Source organism: Polyodon spathula, chromosome 4 (genome assembly GCF_017654505.1).
Source record: "Polyodon spathula isolate WHYD16114869_AA chromosome 4, ASM1765450v1, whole genome shotgun sequence".
NCBI lineage: Eukaryota > Metazoa > Chordata > Actinopteri > Acipenseriformes > Polyodontidae > Polyodon > Polyodon spathula.
Genome location: NC_054537.1, coordinates 36,066,935 through 36,088,970, shown reverse-complemented (window position 1 = coordinate 36,088,970; position 22,036 = coordinate 36,066,935). Strand labels below are relative to the sequence as shown.

Here is a 22,036-nt window from a genome sequence, read left to right as displayed (position 1 = left end):
ATGCAGAAGTTGCTTCAAGTCTGATTGTAATAGTAAACAGTTACAATCTGTAAAAAACAGTAATTGAACCCATTATCAGTATCGTGGCCATATGGTTAAAGTGTATTGGTGGTATTTAATAGGCTTAGCCTTATTATATTAAAAGGTTCAATTAGACTGACCTAAATAAACACATTATTTCTAACCTCATGGCAAGCACGGTCTGTAATACCTTAAGCATTCCAAGATCAGAATGAAATGATCGAATAAACACTACATTGGACAAAGTCCCTCAGGTCTCATTAGAAGTGTACAGTAGCTATTAAAGTATTACCCATCTAGCTGTCAGTAAATTAACTAATCTTGAAGTCAAGTCATTTAAATTCCTGTGAAATGTACGTTCCTCCCATCAAAAAAAACAAACACTGTCTATGTACAGGGAGTGGTTCTGTGCAGCAGTGTGCAGAATTCTACATAAATCAAAAGGAACATAAAAGCCCTAAGTTTACACGGCCTCATTCAACCTCTAATACCTTGTGATTTCAATTATGTGCCCATTTATTTTAAATAGGTATCTTGTGGCTGCTAAATACATTCAAAGGGCAAGAAAACTTCACAAAACAAAAGGGCCATTTAAAGATGGCTTTGGCTAAGTTTCGCCATCAGAAGTACAGTACTGTCAACAAAGTAAGAATGCAATTCAGATCTATTTGAGTTGACTGTTGAATGTTTCTTTTTATGGTAGTATTAAAAGGAAAGGTCTCATCATCTGACATTTATCATTAAGGTTTTATTCCATATGGTTTTGAAGACAGCTGTCATTAGGACTCACTGAGAGCTAGACACATTGCAGTTGCAGGATTCCATGCATCAGCAAGCATAATCTGTGACAATGCAAATAAACATGTTTGCCAGACAGACTATTTATAACCCTGCAATGCACCATCAACAGAAGCTTTGGGCATTGCTAAAGAAAATAGCTGGAGAAGTTGCTGCACCAGGCAGACAGGCAGGCAAGCAGGGAAAGAGGGAGAGGATAGCCATCTCTTTGTGTCATAGTGTAAATACCTCAGTCAGTACAAGACTCACTCAAATAAGCCTGCCCAAGCGACAGCTAAAGTAAAAGAAATAGAACAAGACAGGCACTTAAGCAATTGAGATGATCCTCTTTCCACTGAAAATAAGTCAGTCTTACAAAAATAATTTCACCAGAAGCTCTAAAAAAATAGTTTACTTTGCTTAAACATATTTAGGGCTTGAATTTCAGGTTTTATTTTTTGTTCAGTCTTTTTGAAATGTTGAGTTTCTATAATATATTGAATGCACATTTCATAAACATTAACTTACTGTGTTCACACGAGGATGCCCACAATCGGACTGTGAGAAGTAACAGATTTCATTTTACAGCCATTACCGCCTGCTTATCTTCCACACTACAGTTCATGTTTTTTTTTCTCCCCACCCCACTGTATGACTACAGCATACTGTAGTAATTAATCCCAGCGTACAATATGTTATTTACATAATAATAACAATAACAATGCAGTCTTTGTACATAAACTATAATATGCATTTGTAGAAGCATAACTGTACAGCAGTTTCATATTAACAATAACTTTTTCGGTTCATTACTGAATAAAACCGTAACACCATAAAAACTAACTGGCGATGCCTTGTTGCTGGTTTGTTTGGTTTCTTGGTCATTAAGCCTGTTGCTAAGCAAATGACTCATTGATGCAGTTGCAATGTCTCTGCACACTGCCCGTCTTCTGAAAGTGTTTTCTTTTTAGAAAGATAGTGGTGCATGATTGACATTATGGAAAATATGTTGCCAAAACCCATGTTTATCGGTTTAAAAAAATAAAAACCGAATCTTCTAAATAGGTCTTCGGGTGGTTTTTTTCAGTAATTATCAGTTAAAACCGAAAATTTCAAGCCCTAAATATATTATACAAACACTGTGTGCTACCAAAAAAACCAGGATGGTCATTTGGTCTTCGAATGGAATGAGATGAGTGTTGTCCCTGCAGATGTCAATGAGCTTTTTAGATCAGTATTAAATGTAATGTACCACACCCTATCTTAAATGCGTGCTTACTCAAGATAGCTGCAGTATCTGCCATGTTCTGACTGTTGTGCTGCAGGCACCTGTCTTGAACACTCACGTTACACGCAAAATGAGCGTCACTAGAAACCCTGTGGACACTAACTGTAACAACAAACATCTGCGATTTAATCATCTTCTCATGAATTCAGCTGACATCAAGTTTGTTTCTGTAACCGTACAGCAATTCAATGCTTTTCAGTGTGCCAGTACACCTTAATGGGTCAGTTTGAAATGGAGTTCAAATCAACTAGTTCAGTTTAACATCCTTCTCTCGAATATGGCCTGTGGCTGATCCTGGTTTGGGGGACTGATTGAATTACACACGTTTACAAGTGAACTTTTATCAGCACTACAACATCATTCTCCGTTATGTTCTGGGAAAGAGAATCCAGTGGCCTGCCTGGGAGACACGACTCATTAGGGGCTGCACACATATTTGCACAAAGTAAAATCACAAAGAGCTAATCAAAATAGGAAAAAGTGCAGTGTTAACCACAGGAGCAGAAATGAGGAAAGACCAAAGCAATCAATCTTCGTCTTTAAAACCCAGTTCCTGTAACTATGCATAAAAGACTCAAACGTCTTACATTAACATTTCCATTAACACAGACACCGTCAAACTTCATGCTTTTTCAGGAAAAAACATATGAAGGCTATTCCTGAATATTTCTAAATACAGTATAAACTTATATTGTGGATGTCACTAAAACACAGTATCACCTGCCAAGAAATAAAAAAACAAATCTTTAAAACACATCTGTGATGGGGTACACCTCGTCCCTGTGTGTATATATTATTTTGTATTTGTATTATCACACAATAGTTTTATCGTTAATTATTTTACAGCGTGGATGGGGTTAAAATTCCCCATCCCTGCTAAATGTGCAGAATGTGACCGTCTCCAGTTAAATTCATTTATTTTGCTAATCTGGAGACGGTCACATGTATAAAAAAACTGCAGCTTTGACTGAACAGGGTTAGTGTGTTCAGAGGCGGAACGAGATACTTGTTTATTACATGTTTGTTTTGTTTGTCTGTTTTGGTCACCGTGCCGTTGATTATTAAAAACATGCACACCAGCACTTCATACCTAATAGTACTGTCTGTGTCCATTCTCTTCCTGGTCTGACGTCACCCACAAGCCATCATCAGTGTCACACCATCATAAAACGGACATTCTGAATATGGTTTTTTTTTTTCAATATAATTTTATATCGTGGTAAGAACTCAGAATGCTTCAAGGTCAAAATAAGAGGCCACATACTTTGCATTTATTTTTTAGACATGTGAAACAGAATGTTGCATATCTTGTTGTGGTGAACCAGAACATAATTATACAAAAAAAAAAAATACTTTAAACTTGATCTCTTTGTTTTATCTTTTTGTTATTTGTTATTTTTGCTTCAGAAATGGTGATTGTTTTTAACTAAAAAACTGAATGACAATTTTAAAATTATTTTCTTTTTAAAATAATAACTACTTTGTCATGGGGGGGGGGGATAAGTGATTCTGTTTTTAGCCGTTTGCCTCCAGAGGGGCAAGTCTAAATTACAAACTAGATTCCAGTTAAGCCTATAATCCTAACATCAGTTGTTTCAGTTATGAAAAGCATGTCACATTCAAGGGATCCAAATTCCCCTCATTGTTGTACACAAACACACACAGGCTTATTGGAAGATTCCCACAGAGGATTTACAATCACACCAGGAGTGGTCTGCAAGCCCATAACCCACAGCAATACCACTGTCTTCTAAACACTAGCTGTGTAAGCAGGTGTTTGTGTTGGACATCTTTGAGGCTTTGTAAATGGAAGTTAAGTACAGTAGTGTTAATTACTGTACTTGTTACAACCAGGACCTTTATTTGATTTAGCTGTACAGTATACAAAATTCAAACACACTTGACTGTTGATCATTATATTATTAAAAACCATTTAGAATACAGTTTAGTTGCTACTGTAAAACAAAATGTACAGTATAACAAAAAGTGAGCCATTAAAAAAAAAGGTCCATACAGATAAGATCCCAAAGCTTTCAAATGACAACAGTAAAGGTACTAAATATTCCCAAAGCAGAAACTGATCTAAAGGCTGAATTGAGATGACCTAAATAACTATTTGTTATGGTTAAGAACATGCAACCGAATTCCAAAAGAGCAGGTTATAAATGTTTCAAATTCAGAACAAGATCAGGTTTGAACCAGATGTGCATTCACTCGATCAATTCTGAGTATCTTTACTGTTCCTGAATGTTTTGAAAGCTCAGTTTACAAATACTATGAGCTGCAACTTTAGCATACTGTAGCATCTAGCAGTATCAGAGCTCTAGTAAATGTCTTTCCAGGACACACACATACATACTGTAGCAATGGCTGAAACAGACCAGAAGGGGACAAAATCCACGAGTGCTTTCTCTGATTGCATCCTCAGTGATGCTCTGAATCTTTGAGCTTGGATTACACCCATACTACATGACAGTTTCCCTGGCGACCTACAGTACAACCAATGAATAGCAGTGAAGACAGCAGTGAAGGCCAATGGCATCAACAGTTTTATTCAGGATAACACGTTAATGCTCTTTGATCTCTCAATCCAAAGCTAATACTAATCTACCCAAATCCAATGCACTGCTAAAACCCCTCTAAGTAGATTGGTTCCAAGACCTTGGTACAGTGATCGTAATGAATTCGTGCTTTTCCTGTTGCCATAGCATTCAGTCTAGCAAAGAAAAAGAAAAAAAACCTCAATTTGTACATGTAAATATATTCCTTGCTATTTAGAACAAGGCGACAGAAACGCTGTCTGACATCATCCTTTTCTGCCATCACAGCACTATCACTGACATCCAATAAATTAGCAAACTCACTATTATAGCTATGCCATTAAACAATAAGGCAGTTGCCAAAATGACATTTGTTAGTTAAATGGCAGCAGTTGACTGATATTAACATGCCTCTTTCAATTTAGTGTATGATGGTGTACGAGTCATACCGATTAATTTCACAGGAGCTTAATAAAGAAAGAACTTCACAATCAGACAGAAATTCAGACATCTTGTTTGCCCTTATAAAAAAAGCACAAGCTTGGTTAAGAAATGCTTTCCCAAGGCAGACAAAGATTTCTATAGCGTGCCACTTTCAGGTGCACAACTGACTGTTAATACATGACCTTGAATATTTAAGTCCATGTACAGTGTTGTCATATTAATAAAATACAGTGAAGAGCTGTGTATCATCTAAAAATCAGCCAGACCCAATATAAGTTGTTTTTTTTTTTTTCACTACCTTGACATTACTTGACCTATTTCTTGTAAAAATTATTTTAAAATAAATTATTAAAAGTAGTTTATTTATACTCTGGCACAAACCTTTTAAGTGAAAGCACAAGAGGTGTAAACCCAAACTGCTCTAAAATCACTTCATTAAACCAAAGCTCATCTGGTCAAGAACAGCATGAGCCTCATCAGCAGAATAAATCACAATGAGATTCACTAAATAGTTTAAACTAGTATGTCATTAACACGCATCCCATACCACTACTGCACATTCAAAAGTAGAGATGTCACTACGATGAACATGCTCTGAAGACCAGGGCACACGATCAACAGCATTACAGAAAAGTAAAGAATAAGAATTAGCAATAAAATGTTTTGCATCAAAATGTCACAGTTTGAGAAGAGATTCTCTAGATATACCTACACTATGTAGGACAGACACCCTGCTACATCCAAATAATCTGATATTCTCTAACTAAAAAAAACTACCAAGTTTAATGAAAATAAGATTTCTAGGCAAATGCAAAAATGTTAGTTAGACATACAGGTGTTGCGTGTTGAAAAGCCTTGCCGTGCTGAAAAGACTAAGGGCTGAATCAACCAATCAGGAAGGACCACCGTCACATCTGATTGGCTACAATATTCAACATGATGCAGTCGAGGCTTTTTGTCACCGTATTTTTTGCTTTTATTTCTAACCAATTCCAAGAAAGTTCAGGTCATTCTGAAATATAAGCTTTGTTTTTAGATTGTTTATACTCTCCTCTTCTATTTTTTGCTCACGTTCCTCTCGTCTTGTTGTCGGTTTTACTTATATTTAAATAGTACAAAGTGATCTCATCTTGTATTTCACCCCCATCTCTCACCTGTATAATTCTGCACAATTCTAACGAATACATAAAAACGTGTACATTCATTTGAAACACACAATCACATTTATTACATTGACCCCAGGTTTCATTTCACTCATGGAGACACAGAGACATTTTCCTTATATTTAAAACTTTACCTTACATTACGAGACATAAGGGGGTGGTATTTGCGCTAGGGTAGACTTTCAGCATGGCTTTCTGTGCTTTTATTTCGGGGAAAATAGAAGAAAATGTTGACAGCTTTTAAAAACGCCTTTGTGTCATTACTTTGTTTGCAGTGTCCTTTTTTAATGCTGGTGTATAGATTTCTTGCTATCACAGTTGTTCCACTTATTTTTGCATCATTTACTGGATTTTTGCCATTTATTGTAAAAAGTTTTGTTAATCCAATATTTTCCATTTTAACAAGGTATATGCTTTTCAGCATGGAGGCTTTTCAGCATGTAACACCGGTACCTAAAACAGAATTTTCTCTATTTTAAAACCTGAGCAATGGGTGTTTTTTGTTTAAAAATTAAAGCTTAACTTAAACCAATCATTATAAAAAATAAAATAAAAAAAAAAATCAGGAAAAATTGTTAAGTGAAAGCAAAACAGTTTTCAATTTATTTAACTGAGATCGTGGTTGTTAAAGTGATCCATCCATGGTTAGAGCAGAACACAATTGTCTAGTTTTTCTCTTTTTTTTAAACCAAACTGGAAAATGGGGCAGAGTAATCATCATGCAGGTCAGTCCTAGCTGGAGCAGACTACTGGCCTTTCATTTTACAAATACTGAGAGGTCCCAGAGGGGTTCCTTGCAGGACACATTTACATGACAGTAAATGGAGAGATGAACAGTTATAAATATCTACGTGTTCAATTAATAAGATTTGAACAAGCCTATTCAAACTCTGCTTGCTCATATAAATGATAACATTTTCCCCAGGTGAAGTTTACATACTGGACAAAGAAGGACTGTCAAGAAAGACTGTGCCCTTTCCACTGATAGTACAGAGAATGGATAAAAGTCTGAATGACAGCTGTTATATATATTGTGGATTTTTACGTAGTTATACAGACAGCTAGGCTCATACCCATCAGGTTGTTCTGTTCTGGACACCTTTGGACGTGACTTGCTGTGACGGCCCCTATTAAAAAGCTATTACTATATGATTGAAAATCTGTCTAATTGTGAGGTGGTGGTTTTGCAACCCCTCTGAAACTTTCTGTGGCACCTTTCCTCTCACTTTGAGAACCTGTGGTCTAGTGAAAAAGCTTGTCAAAGGATAATTAATAGTAGTTGTAAGGGACCTGGACCTTGCAGAACATTGGAGTAGTTCAACTATGTTGTTTTTTTTTTTGTTTTTTTTTTGCCATACATGTTCTGAAAAAGAAATACTAATGCAAATTAAAATAAGAGAAACTTTCTCTATCCGCTTTTAAATGGCAAGTTAATCCATGCATGCATGCATGGAAAATTCAACTACTCAAATATTCAAAAACACAATGAAAACATGTACGTATGCTATTTAAGAAAGTCCACATGATTTATACTTATTAAACAAGCCATGCCTCATGTACTTGATTCAAATATAATATGGCATTAAGCTCAGCTGGAATATTCTTGAGATTCATTATAGGTCTACTATGTAATGCTTCAAAGCAAATACACAGTTTTAAAGCCACTGCTTTAGTTTAAATATATTTAACCAAGAAAAGGGTATTGTAGGTGCAAAGGCAGACTAAATATCAGACACAGCTTGACATTTACTCAGGACCCGTAGGACAAGACGTGAGGCGATCTGAGTGATTAGTCACTGTAGCACAAAAGGTTTTTGATTTGTTGGTCTTGTCTCCCAATGGATTCAGCAGAACTAATCATTTCAACTGCTCTTGAGGACAGAGCACTGCTCGTTGTCAGACCAGATGAACCCAGTTGTAACAGAGAAAAAAATACCATTAAGCAATAGAAAATCCAATCACTTCAAAATCACGAAGGGTTAATCTAAATCAGAGGTTCCCAATGAGTTTTTTGTAAATTAATCCGGAAAAGTCTCTAAAAAATCCCCCAAAGTAAGCTACTGCATCTACCATTAGCACACCCTAAAAACAATAAATATTCTACAATACATGTAACAGACCATCTTAAAGAATCTCTGAGCTGTGTTCCTATTTAAAAACTCATCTACATTTTCCCCAATCATAAAGTGGTCCACAGGAAATTCCAAAAAGTATTTTATCACAGATTACTTGCAATTATGCAGAGCCACCTTCAGAGTATAAGAATGGAGATAAAACAATATTACTTACCTCCACCACACAGGAGTAATCTGAGCCATCCAGTAGAGTGACTTTGCACTGCATGTTCTTGGGCTTCTTCACCACTTTTAGAGGAGATGGTTTGGAGAATTTGCTCGAAGATGACTTTTGAGAGGCCTTGTCGTCTTCAAACTGTTGGTATTCGTGTTTACCAACAGCTTCGGCTTCTCCGTCTCTGTCTCCGTTCTACAAGTGAAAAAATAGGCAGATTTTCAGAAAAAAGAGAAAGTGTATACTCTCCAACACCACATATCTATACAGAAAGACAACTAATGAAACACTTTCAATATCTTATCAGTTTGCTAAAAACTACACATTTGAAACAGATTTGGGTTATAGAAGTGCAAAATGGGTAACATTTACAGAGTTATTTTGTTAGGTTCAATCACTAAGAAATAAATACTAAATAGAAAACATAGAATACTTCCATGTTATCCCACAGAAAGATAAGTTTAAACATGGACCAAGGTTGCAGAATATTCACACCGTAGGATTCGGCGAAGAGCCGAACATTATACCTCCCCCCGAAGCTTTCGGCTTTCGTCTCCATTTGATAGGGATCCGAAGGTAAAAACAGCACATTCAAGTTAACTCCCTCCCAGCACACATTTGCATGTGCTACAGTACCCAATTTGACCGTGTGTTTGTATGTACTGTACCCAGATTTTTGTTGGTAAATAACAGTACTAATGCCAACTAAGATCAAATAGTTTCTGTGCCCTGAAGATTGTGGACATTCTGCTACCCTGCCCTGGACCATCACTTGCCTGCTCCTTCTTCACGGGAGTGCTGTGTGATGCGGCGGCAGGGAACTGCTCTGTGTCAAACTGCTGCACCTCCTTGGGCGTTGCTGGCGGCTGCTGCGTTGTGGCTGCGTGCTGCTGACCGGACCCTTCTTGCTGCTCTTGTTCCTGCTTGGATTCAGAGTCTGGCCCTGTTTCTGTGGTCATGATGGGTTATTCTGAAAAACAGGCAATTGCTGTGTTAGATAATGAGGATAAATAAATTATGTTCCTGTTTGTTCATTCTGTAAAATCATATTATAACAGCTGGTATTATTCTGTGAACTGGAGAATGGGTCTTCACAAGTTGTGTTCAGGTTGTAAATATCCAGCATATTTGAATGTTACTTTAACTGTTGGTATAAAATTATATATATATATTTTAATCTGCTGGTATATGTTCATTTTTAGCCTACATTGTATACTGCTGCCACTGTATAATGTTTGCATACTTGCCAAAAGTATTTAGTATGCATAAATTGGCTAAGTAAACATATATATTTTAAATAATTGTGTTTTGTAGTACATTGTGCTTCAAGTACAAAACAAAACTTTCCAGGAAGCAAACAAAATATCTACTGTACAAAGTATCGTGCATAAGTATAGGTAAATATTTTAAATACTCAGGCACTTAAAAACTTAGTAACCCACTAAACATACAGCAGAGTACAGACTCAATTCACCATTATTTCACTTTCTTTCTGATCACTAGACAATAAAGATTCTCACCCTGCCTTGTGCTGTAAACAGCTCCCCAGCCTGTACCTCAGAGGGGTATGCTTTTTCGCACCTCCGAGTAGCAGTTTAATTTGGTCTCCACGGAAACAAGAAACCCATGGTGACAATCATCACACAAAATTAATCTGCTTCTGTTTAATTTGTTTTCAAGTTATGTTATGTTAAAAATGTTATGAGCAAAACACTATTTACCTAAACATTATTTAAAAGACTCGAAAAGACTATTCTTACAGAGGTCCGAATTTCTGAAAATCTGTATTTATTTAGCCAAAAATAGTTTGCCTAATTACATACAGCTGTAAAGTGCAAACCACTTATTCGGTCAGAACCCCTGTGCAAAATGCAGGCCTAGCTTTTTTTTATCCGTTTGACCAGCTACAAGATGGGTATGATTTACAGTGAATATAAACCATTTTTACCCTGCTGTATGCCTACTTTAAGTGAAACCAAAAGCAGAACTGTAGTTACTGCAGAAACACATTAAACAAATGATTTTAGACTCACACAGTAAGTGCCAGGGCCAAAAGAAGCCACCTCCCCGTCCTGGAACTTAAACATTCAGAATGACACTTATGGAGATGTTATCTCAGCTGCCGACTAATGGTTAGATACCAGGGTATCCATGGAAACCTCTGAATGGACACCCGAAGGACTGGACACTGCTAGAGTTAATAAACCACTGCCAATATTTGGGAAGAGAAGTGAAGACGCAGCATCATCCCTGCCGGATGTGTGGACCATGTAAGGAGGTTGCTCACTCCCTTTCAGTCAGTCTTCTATTTCAAGTACAATCTATTTGCACTTCAACATGGGCGCTCCCATTTCAAACTACAGTACTGTACATGGCTGACACCTTTTCACATCCAAAATAATGTGTTTCTTGAAGTCAGTGTGGTAATAACAAGCTGACCAAAGCTCCACACATCAAATTACTGGCATGCTGTCATATTCACACCAGATAGAGGGCATAATCTTTGCATACAGATTTATTATGAGGCAATGATCAGTTTTTTTGGATGAAGCAAATTAATCCCATTTACTATAGCATTCAAGACTTAGCCTCCTAAATGCTAATAAATAATACTGATTAAAAAACAAACCAGATACTATTTATTCCTCATTTGCTGTGGGCTTCAAGCAGCTCTAAAGGCGATCAAGAGTTAAATGGTTGTACGTTTAAAGACGGAAACTCAGCCTTAAGGCAGTCACTCTCCACACTCTTGTCTCCTGCAAAATTGCAGAGATCTGACATTTAGACAAACGGTGATACGCAGCTGACAGTCAGTTTAATTAGATGTATTCACGGCACGCAGCTTGTAACAAATAGGTTTCCTACAGTATATAAAAAGGCGGCTTAGCCCCAGGCACTGAAAAACCTTCTCTTTAAAAACAACAAGCAACAGCAAATGAAAACAATTCAGCAAAGTACAAATATCTGATGCTTTCCTGGTGAAGAAGCCCAAAAGACATTTCCTTCCTTGAATGTTTCATTGGTGACTGGTTCCTTTATCTAACAGTAGAAAAGGCAAAAGGGAACCAGAACTTGCCTGGTAGTATGTGATATAATAATTTTAAAAACAAGCAAGATCTATAGTTGTACAGTATGATATTCTGTAGGTTTTAAATACAAAGCTTTACCCTCTTTTCCAGTTGTATTGTATTTTATTGTTAAACAAAAAAAAAAAAAAAAAAAAACACAAAAAAAAAATACCCTACATTTACTGTAATTACTGAAACTGAATATTTGTGTGGCTCACTTGACCGAAACTCAAGAGACATCACTGGGTTTCTTCTTTCATTTGAAATAAAGTAACTAACAAGAAACCTGTGTGACATGTAGAGTCAAGTGTGCATGCAAACACATATGGACAAGGCTGTCCTTGCACCTTGAAATTAGTGCTGCTTTACAGCGAGCCAGAAAAAAGCCAAGCACGTCAGTCTGAAATGCCTCGCTTAAACAGAACCCAACTTCCTGAAAACGTTGCGTAGCGATTTGTACATATTATACACATTTTGTTGCAACTTTCTGTTACGTGGAATGTAATAAGCGAGAACCAAAGCAGTGAGCCATGTACTATACATAACCAGTGCGATGGCACTCTCGCCTCTAATGCCTGTTTCCTATCTGCAGAATCATTAGCCCCACCCCGTCACCTGAAAGCCTGAATCACAACAATTTAGACACCACTTCTTGCTTCAGTAATCTTTTGGGAACAGGGGGTAATTCATTTTACCTGCCAGGCTGACAAAAAAAAATAGTAAGATGCATCCCTACATTAATAAAAGCAGTCCTCGCACTTACAACACAATTGGTTCCTGAAAGTTGCGTTGTAAGTCGAAGCGTCAGAAGTTGAAGCACATTGTTATAAATTGGGGTTACGTTCCTGACTGGCTTTGGCCAGATAATATAGTTTTACAAAAATGACCTGTTATATTGTACTCATGCAAATAACTCTTTACACTCAGCCTGGTGGTTACGCGCATATTACACAGACACCTACCTGGTTTGTTTAAAGACTGGGCTTTCGAATGACGTGTTCAGTGTGTGTATGTGGTACTCCTAGCAGGAAATACGATCGCCTGAAGTTAAGCCCCTCATCATGTGACAGTTCCCAGCTTAGGTTTAGTTTTGAGTCAATTGCTCTTTTCAGACATTGTTAAAGGCAAATAAATTTAAAAATAAATTAAAAAAAAAACAGTTGCATGCATTAAAAAAAAAAAAAAAAACCCGCTAGACAAAATGAACTGTTTTATATAATGAATATTTAACAATTGAATATTGTTAAATATTCAATATATAAAACAGTTCATTTTGAAACTCCAACGAAGCACAAACTATATACAGTCAGTTTTCTTCAATGTGCACAATTTATTTACAGGCTGTTTGTCAGGAATACAGCCTGTCGTCCTGCTCTGGAGTCAAGACAGACCACTTTTTTTTTTTTTTTTTTTTTTTTAAATACACAGAGCGGTGTGCTTACAAAACTGAGTCGCTGGTAGACTGACCAATTACACCTGATCATATTATAAGGTTAAAGACACTATCAATTGTTCTATAGCATTGTGTCTTGAGTGAATATTATTTCAGATAAATCACAGTTTAGGGAAATCAAAAGGGATTATCTGTTCAAAACAATTGAGCGTACTAATTGGATTGGAAACACTTAAAAACAAACAAGGATTTCCATCATTCAAGGACCACAAAGAACACCATCTGATTAGATACTAGGACATGCTGTAAGGGGGAATCTAAAATTCTACCAAACACAACTTGTGCTAAGCAATGTCCAACCAAGTTTAATGACAGGGAGGGAGGGGGCCTTCACGGTATCCCCAATTCTAAATAACTTGTCATTCACCACTATTGGATAAACAGTTTTCTAGTGGTTCACATACAATATTTAAATACTTGTGTGTTTAGTAGCAATTGAAGAAGATAAAGAATACAGTTATGAACATGAGTACTTGCATTACACTATTAGCCTAATCCCTGCGAAAGAAGCAAAAAATAATGCATTGCTCTACATTATGTTTGTTTTGGGATACAAAAAAACAAAACTTGCTATGGAAACTTCATACAGAAGAGAGGTAACTGCAGATCAAGGCAGTCTCACCTCACCACTTTCCAGTCAGCGCTCTGCAAAGAGTTTCTGTTCTGAATATTAAAGATACTGGATCCTTGTCTCCAAGAAAAGACACAATATTAATTCTAGAAATGCACTTTACAATCTCATAGTCCCTACATTAAGAAACAGGACATCTTCATAATTTAATGGGACACTGTATAGAAAAACAATGTGATGGTAAAAGAAACAACAATCCATTTGCTCGCTATACTGTACGGCTCCATCTTTTTTTTTTTTTTTTTTTTTATAAAACTGTTTCAGGTTTTGTGTCAGTGAAGATTTCTTATACATTCTGAAAATATTCTCTGAAAAATACATAGCTTTGCACAATAGTACTGTAGGGGACACATTCCCTAATAAATGTGCAGCAGACTGACAAAGGTATGGTGCATGGGTTTAAATATATATGTATATATAATATATCATATAAGATATATAATAATATATCGATATATATATATCTTAATATATCATATCAATATTATGGTATGGTGTGAAAGTTGTGAGTTTTCAAACTATAAGGTACCCAGGGTCAAACAGTATTGAGTACACCTGCTTAAACAGGTTTTTCATTATTATAAATGCTTTTAACTGTATAAACTTGTCTACAAACACTTAATATTTCATTATATGTTATGTGTACTTAGATAAGCTGATAATCATAAATGAATTGTATTCACAAATTAAATTTTTAAAATGAAAATGTAAATCTTGTCAATTTCAATGAAATGGTCACCCAAAACAAGGGGATTTCAGTCTGAAGCCCAAATCAGTTAAACACCTGAAATGTGTATAACACAGTGTTAGAACACTGGCCTAAGTATAAAAGTGTCCTTGTTAGATGTTCGCTGAGTTAACTAGCATGTTACCTAATTAACCTTTTGTCACCAATTATTGTTAACAGGTGAGGGTCCATGATTACTATAAATATAGGTAGCATAGGCACAAGTTTGTCATTCCTGAATGTAAGGGAGCAGAAAACGGCAAAATACGCTCAATTAAGCAAAGAAAAAAGATTCTGTAACTACTTTAAAAAGTCTGTAATTACTTTAAGAAATTAAGGTTAATCTTTAAGACAAATCGCAAGAACTTTGCAAGTGTCTGTAACTGTGTGGCCAAGACCATCAAACGATTTAAAGAGACTGGCACTCATGAGGACCGAACAAGGTCAGGCAGGCCAAGGGTGACCACAGAATCAAAGAACAAGTTCATTCGAGTCACGAAAGTCTGCGAAACCAGCGATTAACTGCCCCTGAAATACAAGCTCAGCTAAGTGCTACTAGAAGTACAGATGTTTCAACACCAACTGTTCAGAGGAGATTGCGTGAAGCTGGACTAACTGGAAGAACTGCTGCAAAGAAACCACAGAATAAGAGGAAGAGACTTGCCTGGGCCAAAAAACACAGAAATGGCTATCACAGCATACTTCAGAGGCATACCATTCCATCAGGATTACTGCTAGTTGGGCAGTCCTTCATTCTTCAGCAAGATAATGACCCAAAACAGACCTCAAAGTTGTGCAAGAACTATCTGGCGAAGAAGGAAGGTGAAGGACAACTCAATCTAATGACCTGGCCTGCCTAGTCTCCAGACCTCAATCCCATAGAACTTGTATGGGACGAACTGGACAGAAGAGTCAAAGCAAAGCTACCCACAAGTGCCCTACATCTCTGGCAATTGCTGCAGAAGAGCTGAGAAGACATGTCGGGTGATTTCCTGCTGAAACTTGATAACCGAATGCCTCGTGTTTGTGAGGCTGTTGGCAAAGGGAGACTATTTTGAGGAATCCAAGATTTATAGACAATTTTCTTGAACACTGCTTTGACACAATATACAAAACAAAACATAAGGAGTAACATGTGTTTTCATTTTCAAGTATTTACAGAAACGTATGTGACGTAAAACATTGTTAATTATGAAAAAAACCTAGTTTCCAGCAAGTGTACTCAAACTTTTGACTGGTACTGTGTGTGTGTGTGTGTGTGTATATATATATATAAAAACACAAACTTTACTAGCATGTAAAGTTAGAATGGAATAAACTAAGGTACTGTAGCTTAGCACAGCTGTAGGAAAGTATTGCATTACTATTATATTTATAGTACAATAATCTGTACAATATGTGTTTATGGCTACACAGTCCAAGACCAAAGGCTACCTGACATGGGTTTGTGTAGTGTTTCGTTTTCTGGAAAGCTTTTGCTGCAGCTTGGCTAACTTTTTCAGCCTGCTCATAAAATTCAGCAGGGATACTTTAATGCATTTATTTTTCTTTAAGCAGGAATTAATAAAAATCCTATTTACAGTAGCTGGGTCAGCTTAACTCATAGATGTTAACTGCCCATCAAACATGTTACTTAAGTGTTTACTGTATGACTAATATTTCATATCTTTCACCTAAAAAGGAAAATTATACAGCACATTTTCTTGGGGGTTTACCCATCAATGGTAACCACTATTTAAGGGCCAGATTAATGTATTATTATTTTATTATTATCCCAGCGATTCAGCCCTGATTCAAGTCTATCAGAATTACAATACATTTTACAGGTCAAGGCATATGCTGGATCTAGAACTCCAAAAATCTAGAGAAAGTAAAGAGGCAGTATACTGTTCATACTGTAAGGTTAATCAAGTCATCCATTTAAAATCAGGATGTATCAGATGTTTCTACAGTATGGCAAGACACACTGTCTTCTACTGTAAAGCTAAACAGCAGGACAACTATTGTTAAGTTATTACTAATACAAGGATGGCAGTGTAATGTAGGCGTATTGTACAGTACAGCTAGGTTCCCTGCAAAGCTTTTCTAACAGTGACCTATGATATAATTTACATGGCAAGTGTATGTGTTTTGCTGATGTTGCAGAAGTCACTTTACTATATGAACGCCCAGCCATATATTTTTGCAGACACAAACCTGGTAACAGAACTGAACCATTTTCTAAAACTGAAAGTTTAAGAGGAAATATATTAACACCAAGACAAATTTTCCTGCCCCACAGGCTTAGTTTCTGTTTATCCCTGATCTTTTTGAAGTACCAGTATTCCTATTGCTAAATTTCTTATCATTTTACCACTGAATACAGTGGCTTTTTGTACTTTAAAATAATCTGTAGGGCAGATCACCATGTTAAAATCCGGCAATTATATTTCATATTTGTATTCTTACAGCATACTTAATTCAGAGTTGCGCATATGGAATACTTGTCAAATACAAGAAAAAAAAAAAACTAACTTACATTAAGTTATTCAACACAAGCTTGATTCTTTAAAAACATAACAGTGAAGTGTTACAGACTACAGTATACTGTTTGAATAAAAAAAAGGCTGTCCTTACGTCCTGTGCAGTACAATAAGCCTGTGACATCTGTACTACTCTAGCCATATTGTCTCTATTTATTATCTACCAGAAAACAGAAATTAGGAGATATTTTGACAGGTTTCAGTCCTTTACAGGACATCTCTGTTAAAAATGGCCTTTGCTCATTTGAAGCTTAAAGGCATGCAGCTGTCCAGTACTTCTGCTCACACGATTCCTAATCCCTCAGAAGGCAACCAATCTATTATTAAAACATTCCAGCTGCCACCCTCACTAATGGAAGCACAAGTCTTCTTCTGCCTAGGATGCCTTCTAAGCCTTCTCACTGCAGTAGTGTCCTCACATGTTGACAAAGCTCCTTATGAATCAGAATTTACAGCTCTCACCCTCTTTCACGTCTATTATCTTGGACATACACAAACTCAAGACAGCAAAATTTTCATTAGCTCACAGGCCAATTATCCTCTCCAAGACTACAGCTGAGCCTGTTTAAACTTCCAAACTAATGGAGTTTCACAAGCCAACCCCCAACAAAGAGATGAGTGCAACCAAAGAACCATGTAGTACAGTTTAAAAATAGACTAATAAAACAAAAATAATCTTATCACTTCCCCACCAAAAATGTGGCTCTGTTTCAGTTCCTTTGAAGCGTTATTCTAACAATAACATACAATGAGCTACCTGCAACTCTTGAAATTAACATCAAACAAATATTGTTTGCAGTCCCTGGCTTCCCAAATAATTAGAGCAAGTCACAGTTAGGATTTAACCAAAACTTGTTTTGTTTTGTTTTTTCCTATTATTAATATTATTAATTATTATCCTGTTAATGCCATTTTAACATCTAAATTAAATGTTTTGCCCTAAGCATGCTTCGTAAAATATTGTTGCTCTGGAAGACACTGCTACCAAAAGGATATTAAAAATTGAGTAATATTAAAACAATCCACAACATTAAGTCCAGTATTCAGGTGTTGTCTGTAAGGTAGGGAATACAGTAGATTACTATAAGGGAATTCTGTGCTACATATATTAACTCAACATTACCCCTATTCTTTTGCTGTCTGGCTATAACGTTGCATGGACATTACACACTTACTACTTCTGAGCTAGGGAGGAAAGATACATTCAAGAAATCCCACGCACAATAAACAACCGCCCACCACCTAAAAGCTTGAAGTTAGCACACTGGCAACAGCTGCAGGTTTAACCAACTGCTTCACTGTTCCACCCTGCTGGAAATTAGCATTAATTAAGTTGTCAGACAGAGTGGTCCAATGTAACTGCACCAAGGGGGGTGTTATGCAGGCACCTGAGGCAAGAGCTTCTAATTTCCTCTATGGGTGCACAGTGCCTGTATCTCATGCAGTACAGTACTTTAATCCACTACCTGGGGTTTCTACAGTATACATGTTTTATATTTAATAATGAAATGGCTGAATACAATATATATAGGAAGTGGACGTAATTGTCATTTTAAATATTGCTAATCCATGCAACCAATACACTTTTCAGATTTAGTTTCCTCAGTGAAGTCCTGTAAACCCTTCACAATACAGTATGCCACCAAAGGGTGACTGGGTTAAGGCCAGGGCTGATATGCTTCCACCATATCCATTGTGCGCCACACTGTTCTACAGTAATTAGTAAAGCAAGGTATAGGACCGCATTATCTTTGTTTTATCTTTTTGCTGTGCTTCAGGGTGTGCCCCTGGTGTGAAGTGCAATGGAGCAACGAATAGCATATGTCACAATGGCCAGCTGCCACCATTTAAAACCTCAGTGTGATCCTGACTGCCTGAAACTCAGAACTACTGGAGCCAGCCCCTGCTGAGGGGCTATAAAGGCAAAAAGTTACCTTTGACCAGTTTAAACAGGATATAGACTCACTGTGTTAAATCTACAGTTCAGCAAGGTGTGCCAAACACTGTATTTAAGCTAAATACAACTCAATTTTAGGTTTGAATGAAACAGCAGTAAGGTACACATTCAAGCACTTTTAGGAGTATTTACTTTTGATTCAAGGACACATTTAAAAAGCATTCTTAATTACAAAAACACTATGCAGAAGAAAAAAAAACAGTCAAAGTATTTAAAATGGCTTTTTAACAAAAAGTTACAAAATGTAAAGAAATACATTTTGGTATGTCAGAATATACATGGTTTTATTTATGATGTCACCCAGAGATTGAATATGTATGAACAGTATGTCATTTAAGTTTTTTTTTTTTTTTCCACAAGAATGGAAAAAGTGCTGCATTAAGAAAGAACTCATATTAAGACAAGGGATTATATTACTTGCACTAGAAATGTAATGAAATGCAGATTACACTTTGCCTGTGATGCCTGCTTGCCTGCCTCTCTACCGATGTTTTGTAATGAATACCACCTGGTTTCAGGAGCACTTACCAACGGGACTATTTTTACTCAGCTTGCCTCATCCAATTCAATATAACCCTGTCTACCGAATCTTGTTAAATACAGTCTTGGCATCTTTGTGAAATATATACCGGTGTGTGTGTGTATATATATATATATATATATATATATATATATTTTTATTTTTTTCTAACTCATTTTTTGCAAACTCATACGGGGTTTTACTGTAATGAGGCTGCCACTGCAGAGGTCCACATCTCCCGTTTACTACCACATCCAAACCACACCCACCGCATTGCAGAACTAACAGCAAAGCGAACACAGCGAGACAATCACTGGGGCTGCATGTCTAAACTATCAGCAGGACAGGAATCTCACACCGGGGGGTGGGGTTGTCGGGTCGGATGCAACCTATGTACAGGTCATAAACCCCTTACAGTACAGAAGCCACACAAACACTGGAGCCGTTTGCGTCTTGTTCTAAATCACAATAATAATATTAAAAACTTAACTTTTTCTGAATATTCTTATATTAACTGCAAAGTAGTCTGCACACGAGTGTCCATGGTTAATATGCTGCCAAATAATTAAACACCTTGTTAAATACTAAGAAAAAATCCAGTTCCCTTACGAGTCTCAGCTGTACACAACACAAAAATTACAGCTGTAATGCAACGCAAGTTAAAGAAATCTGAAATGGGAAAGGGTATCTGTACCATATGCCCAGTTCCGAATAGCATTCGTTTACAGTATTTTTAAATAAAAAACATTTTTTTCAAAAAATACGCACTACCCCTACAAAAACAAAAGCACAGCCGAGTAATACTAGAACCACACATGTATTTTTAATTAAGAACACGCATATTGTGACTGGGGGCAATGCTAAGACATGAAGCGTTGGAACCCCCCCTCTCTTGCTCATTTAAAAAAAAAAAAAAAAAACAACAACTCTGTTTATTTACCGTTATAATTTAATGCATTTGCGTGTTATCTTCTATTAGGCTAGTTTATTTACCAGGTATCCGGTGTCTCCTCTTCTGGTACATATGCTGCTGTTGCAGAAGCTGGCTGCTGACTAAGGCAAGTCTGCTCTCCCTCTCTCCCCAGCAAAATCCAAGCTGAAGAGAGGAGATATGGGACAGCGCAGCATTCTGGGATACAACAGGACAGCCAACGAACCCGGTCCCATTCAACCCTAGTTCATCCAGTAGCAAAAGAATACAGCGTTATTACTCTCATGAGTCGTGTAGGTAGCATGTAGTCGAATTCGCGCATCTGTTGTATTTTTAATGGTTTTCTTTTCTTTCTTTTAAGATAACAAAACACACTGTATACCATACCAAGTGAAAAAGAAATACGAGACAACAACAAAAACAACATACCCCCCACCCAACTAGTTTTCATACATTGCAATTAAATTATAGCTTTACAAGACGAATTACATTTTAATCACGCCTACTGTAAAAAAAAAAAAAAAAAAACGTAAACAGGCCAGGAACGGACAGCTGGTGAAACAGGTGTTATATCAACGTAAGACGTAATACGCAACTTGACGCATTTTGTAATACATAATTATAACAAAATGCAACAGCCCGAGCTTGTACGGGCATAAAGTTAAGTTGCTGCTTTTACAACAGAAAAACGTATAATATATTTTTCCCTATACAATCGGGGTACTTCTAAGGGCCATAGGAGGTGCGGAGGACGACTCAGATATGCACAAATAAAAATGAAATAAAAAAAAAAACATATTTATATAACGGTATTATATATTCTCTAAAGCACTGAATAATTATTTAAAACGGAAAGTTATACCGAATCCGTTTGGATAATGTTTATGCTTGGCTTTAAAAAAAAAAAAAAAAAATTATATAAATAATATATATATATATATATATATATATATATATATATATATATATATATATATATCCTAGCGTATAGTATAGTATAATATTGAGGTTAATTTTTTGAAAAAACGTAAACATTTGTAAACTTTATTATGCTGAACTGTTTTTTTTTTTTTTTTTTTTTTAAATTAAACCATAGAACCGTTAATGTTTATCAAAAATGTAACTTTTTAATTTTTTTTTTCTGGAAAACATCAGCAATATATCAAACTTATTTCATTCTATTATTTTTAACAATTCATTAAATGTCCACATGCCCTCTTCTGACCATGGCAATTTCATCATGGCCAAGCTCAAAAGTCCATTGGTCAATTAATCCAGCTCACAAATAAGCTAACTCAAACAAATATGTTTCTTAAATTTGATTGAAAAGATTGTGCCATTGTGCCCTGCATTAGTGTGATGCCACCACTTGAAAGGAGTGGATGTAAGCCCTGACTGTCTTTCATTGCTTCTGGTACAACTCTTTTGGGATGTTTGCCTCTTCCATCTGGTTTTGGTGTCCCTGCTACTGACTTTTCTTTTGGTGTACATTGTACACAGGTTTCTGTTTGATATCTCCTGCCCAGGTAATATTGTTTGCAGACACTGCCTTGAATACTGAAGTACTTAAAATTCTTGTATCTCTCACCTTGGTCTGGTACTCTGGTAGTAGCAATCAAATCATACTTTCTAACAATTTACAGAGCACCAATCAATGTTTTCCAATTACAGTACTGTTCTTTAAATCAGCAACGAACACATACTC

The 22,036-nt window shown here is 36.4% G+C and overlaps 1 protein-coding gene across 18 annotated transcripts in view; it reads right to left on the bottom strand.

Moving 5' to 3' along the window:
• The window catches only part of LOC121314485 (band 4.1-like protein 3), a 54,151-nt gene extending 33,428 nt beyond the window's left edge, over positions 1-20,723 (bottom strand). For 4 of the 18 annotated variants that reach the window (XM_041247829.1, XM_041247832.1, XM_041247823.1 and 1 more), the window contains exons 1-3: positions 20,394-20,703; positions 9,299-9,492; positions 8,523-8,717 (exon numbers count right to left, since the gene is read on the bottom strand). In XM_041247829.1, the coding sequence (XP_041103763.1) occupies positions 8,523-8,717; positions 9,299-9,481 (378 nt within the window). In that variant the 5' untranslated portion in view covers positions 9,482-9,492; positions 20,394-20,703. Of the gene's footprint in view, positions 1-8,522; positions 8,718-9,298; positions 9,493-10,042; positions 10,107-20,340 lie in introns of those variants that run through there. The other 14 variants (XM_041247818.1, XM_041247820.1, XM_041247815.1 and 11 more) reach the window with 11 other exon arrangements.
• Positions 20,724-22,036: the final 1,313 nt, after the last annotated feature.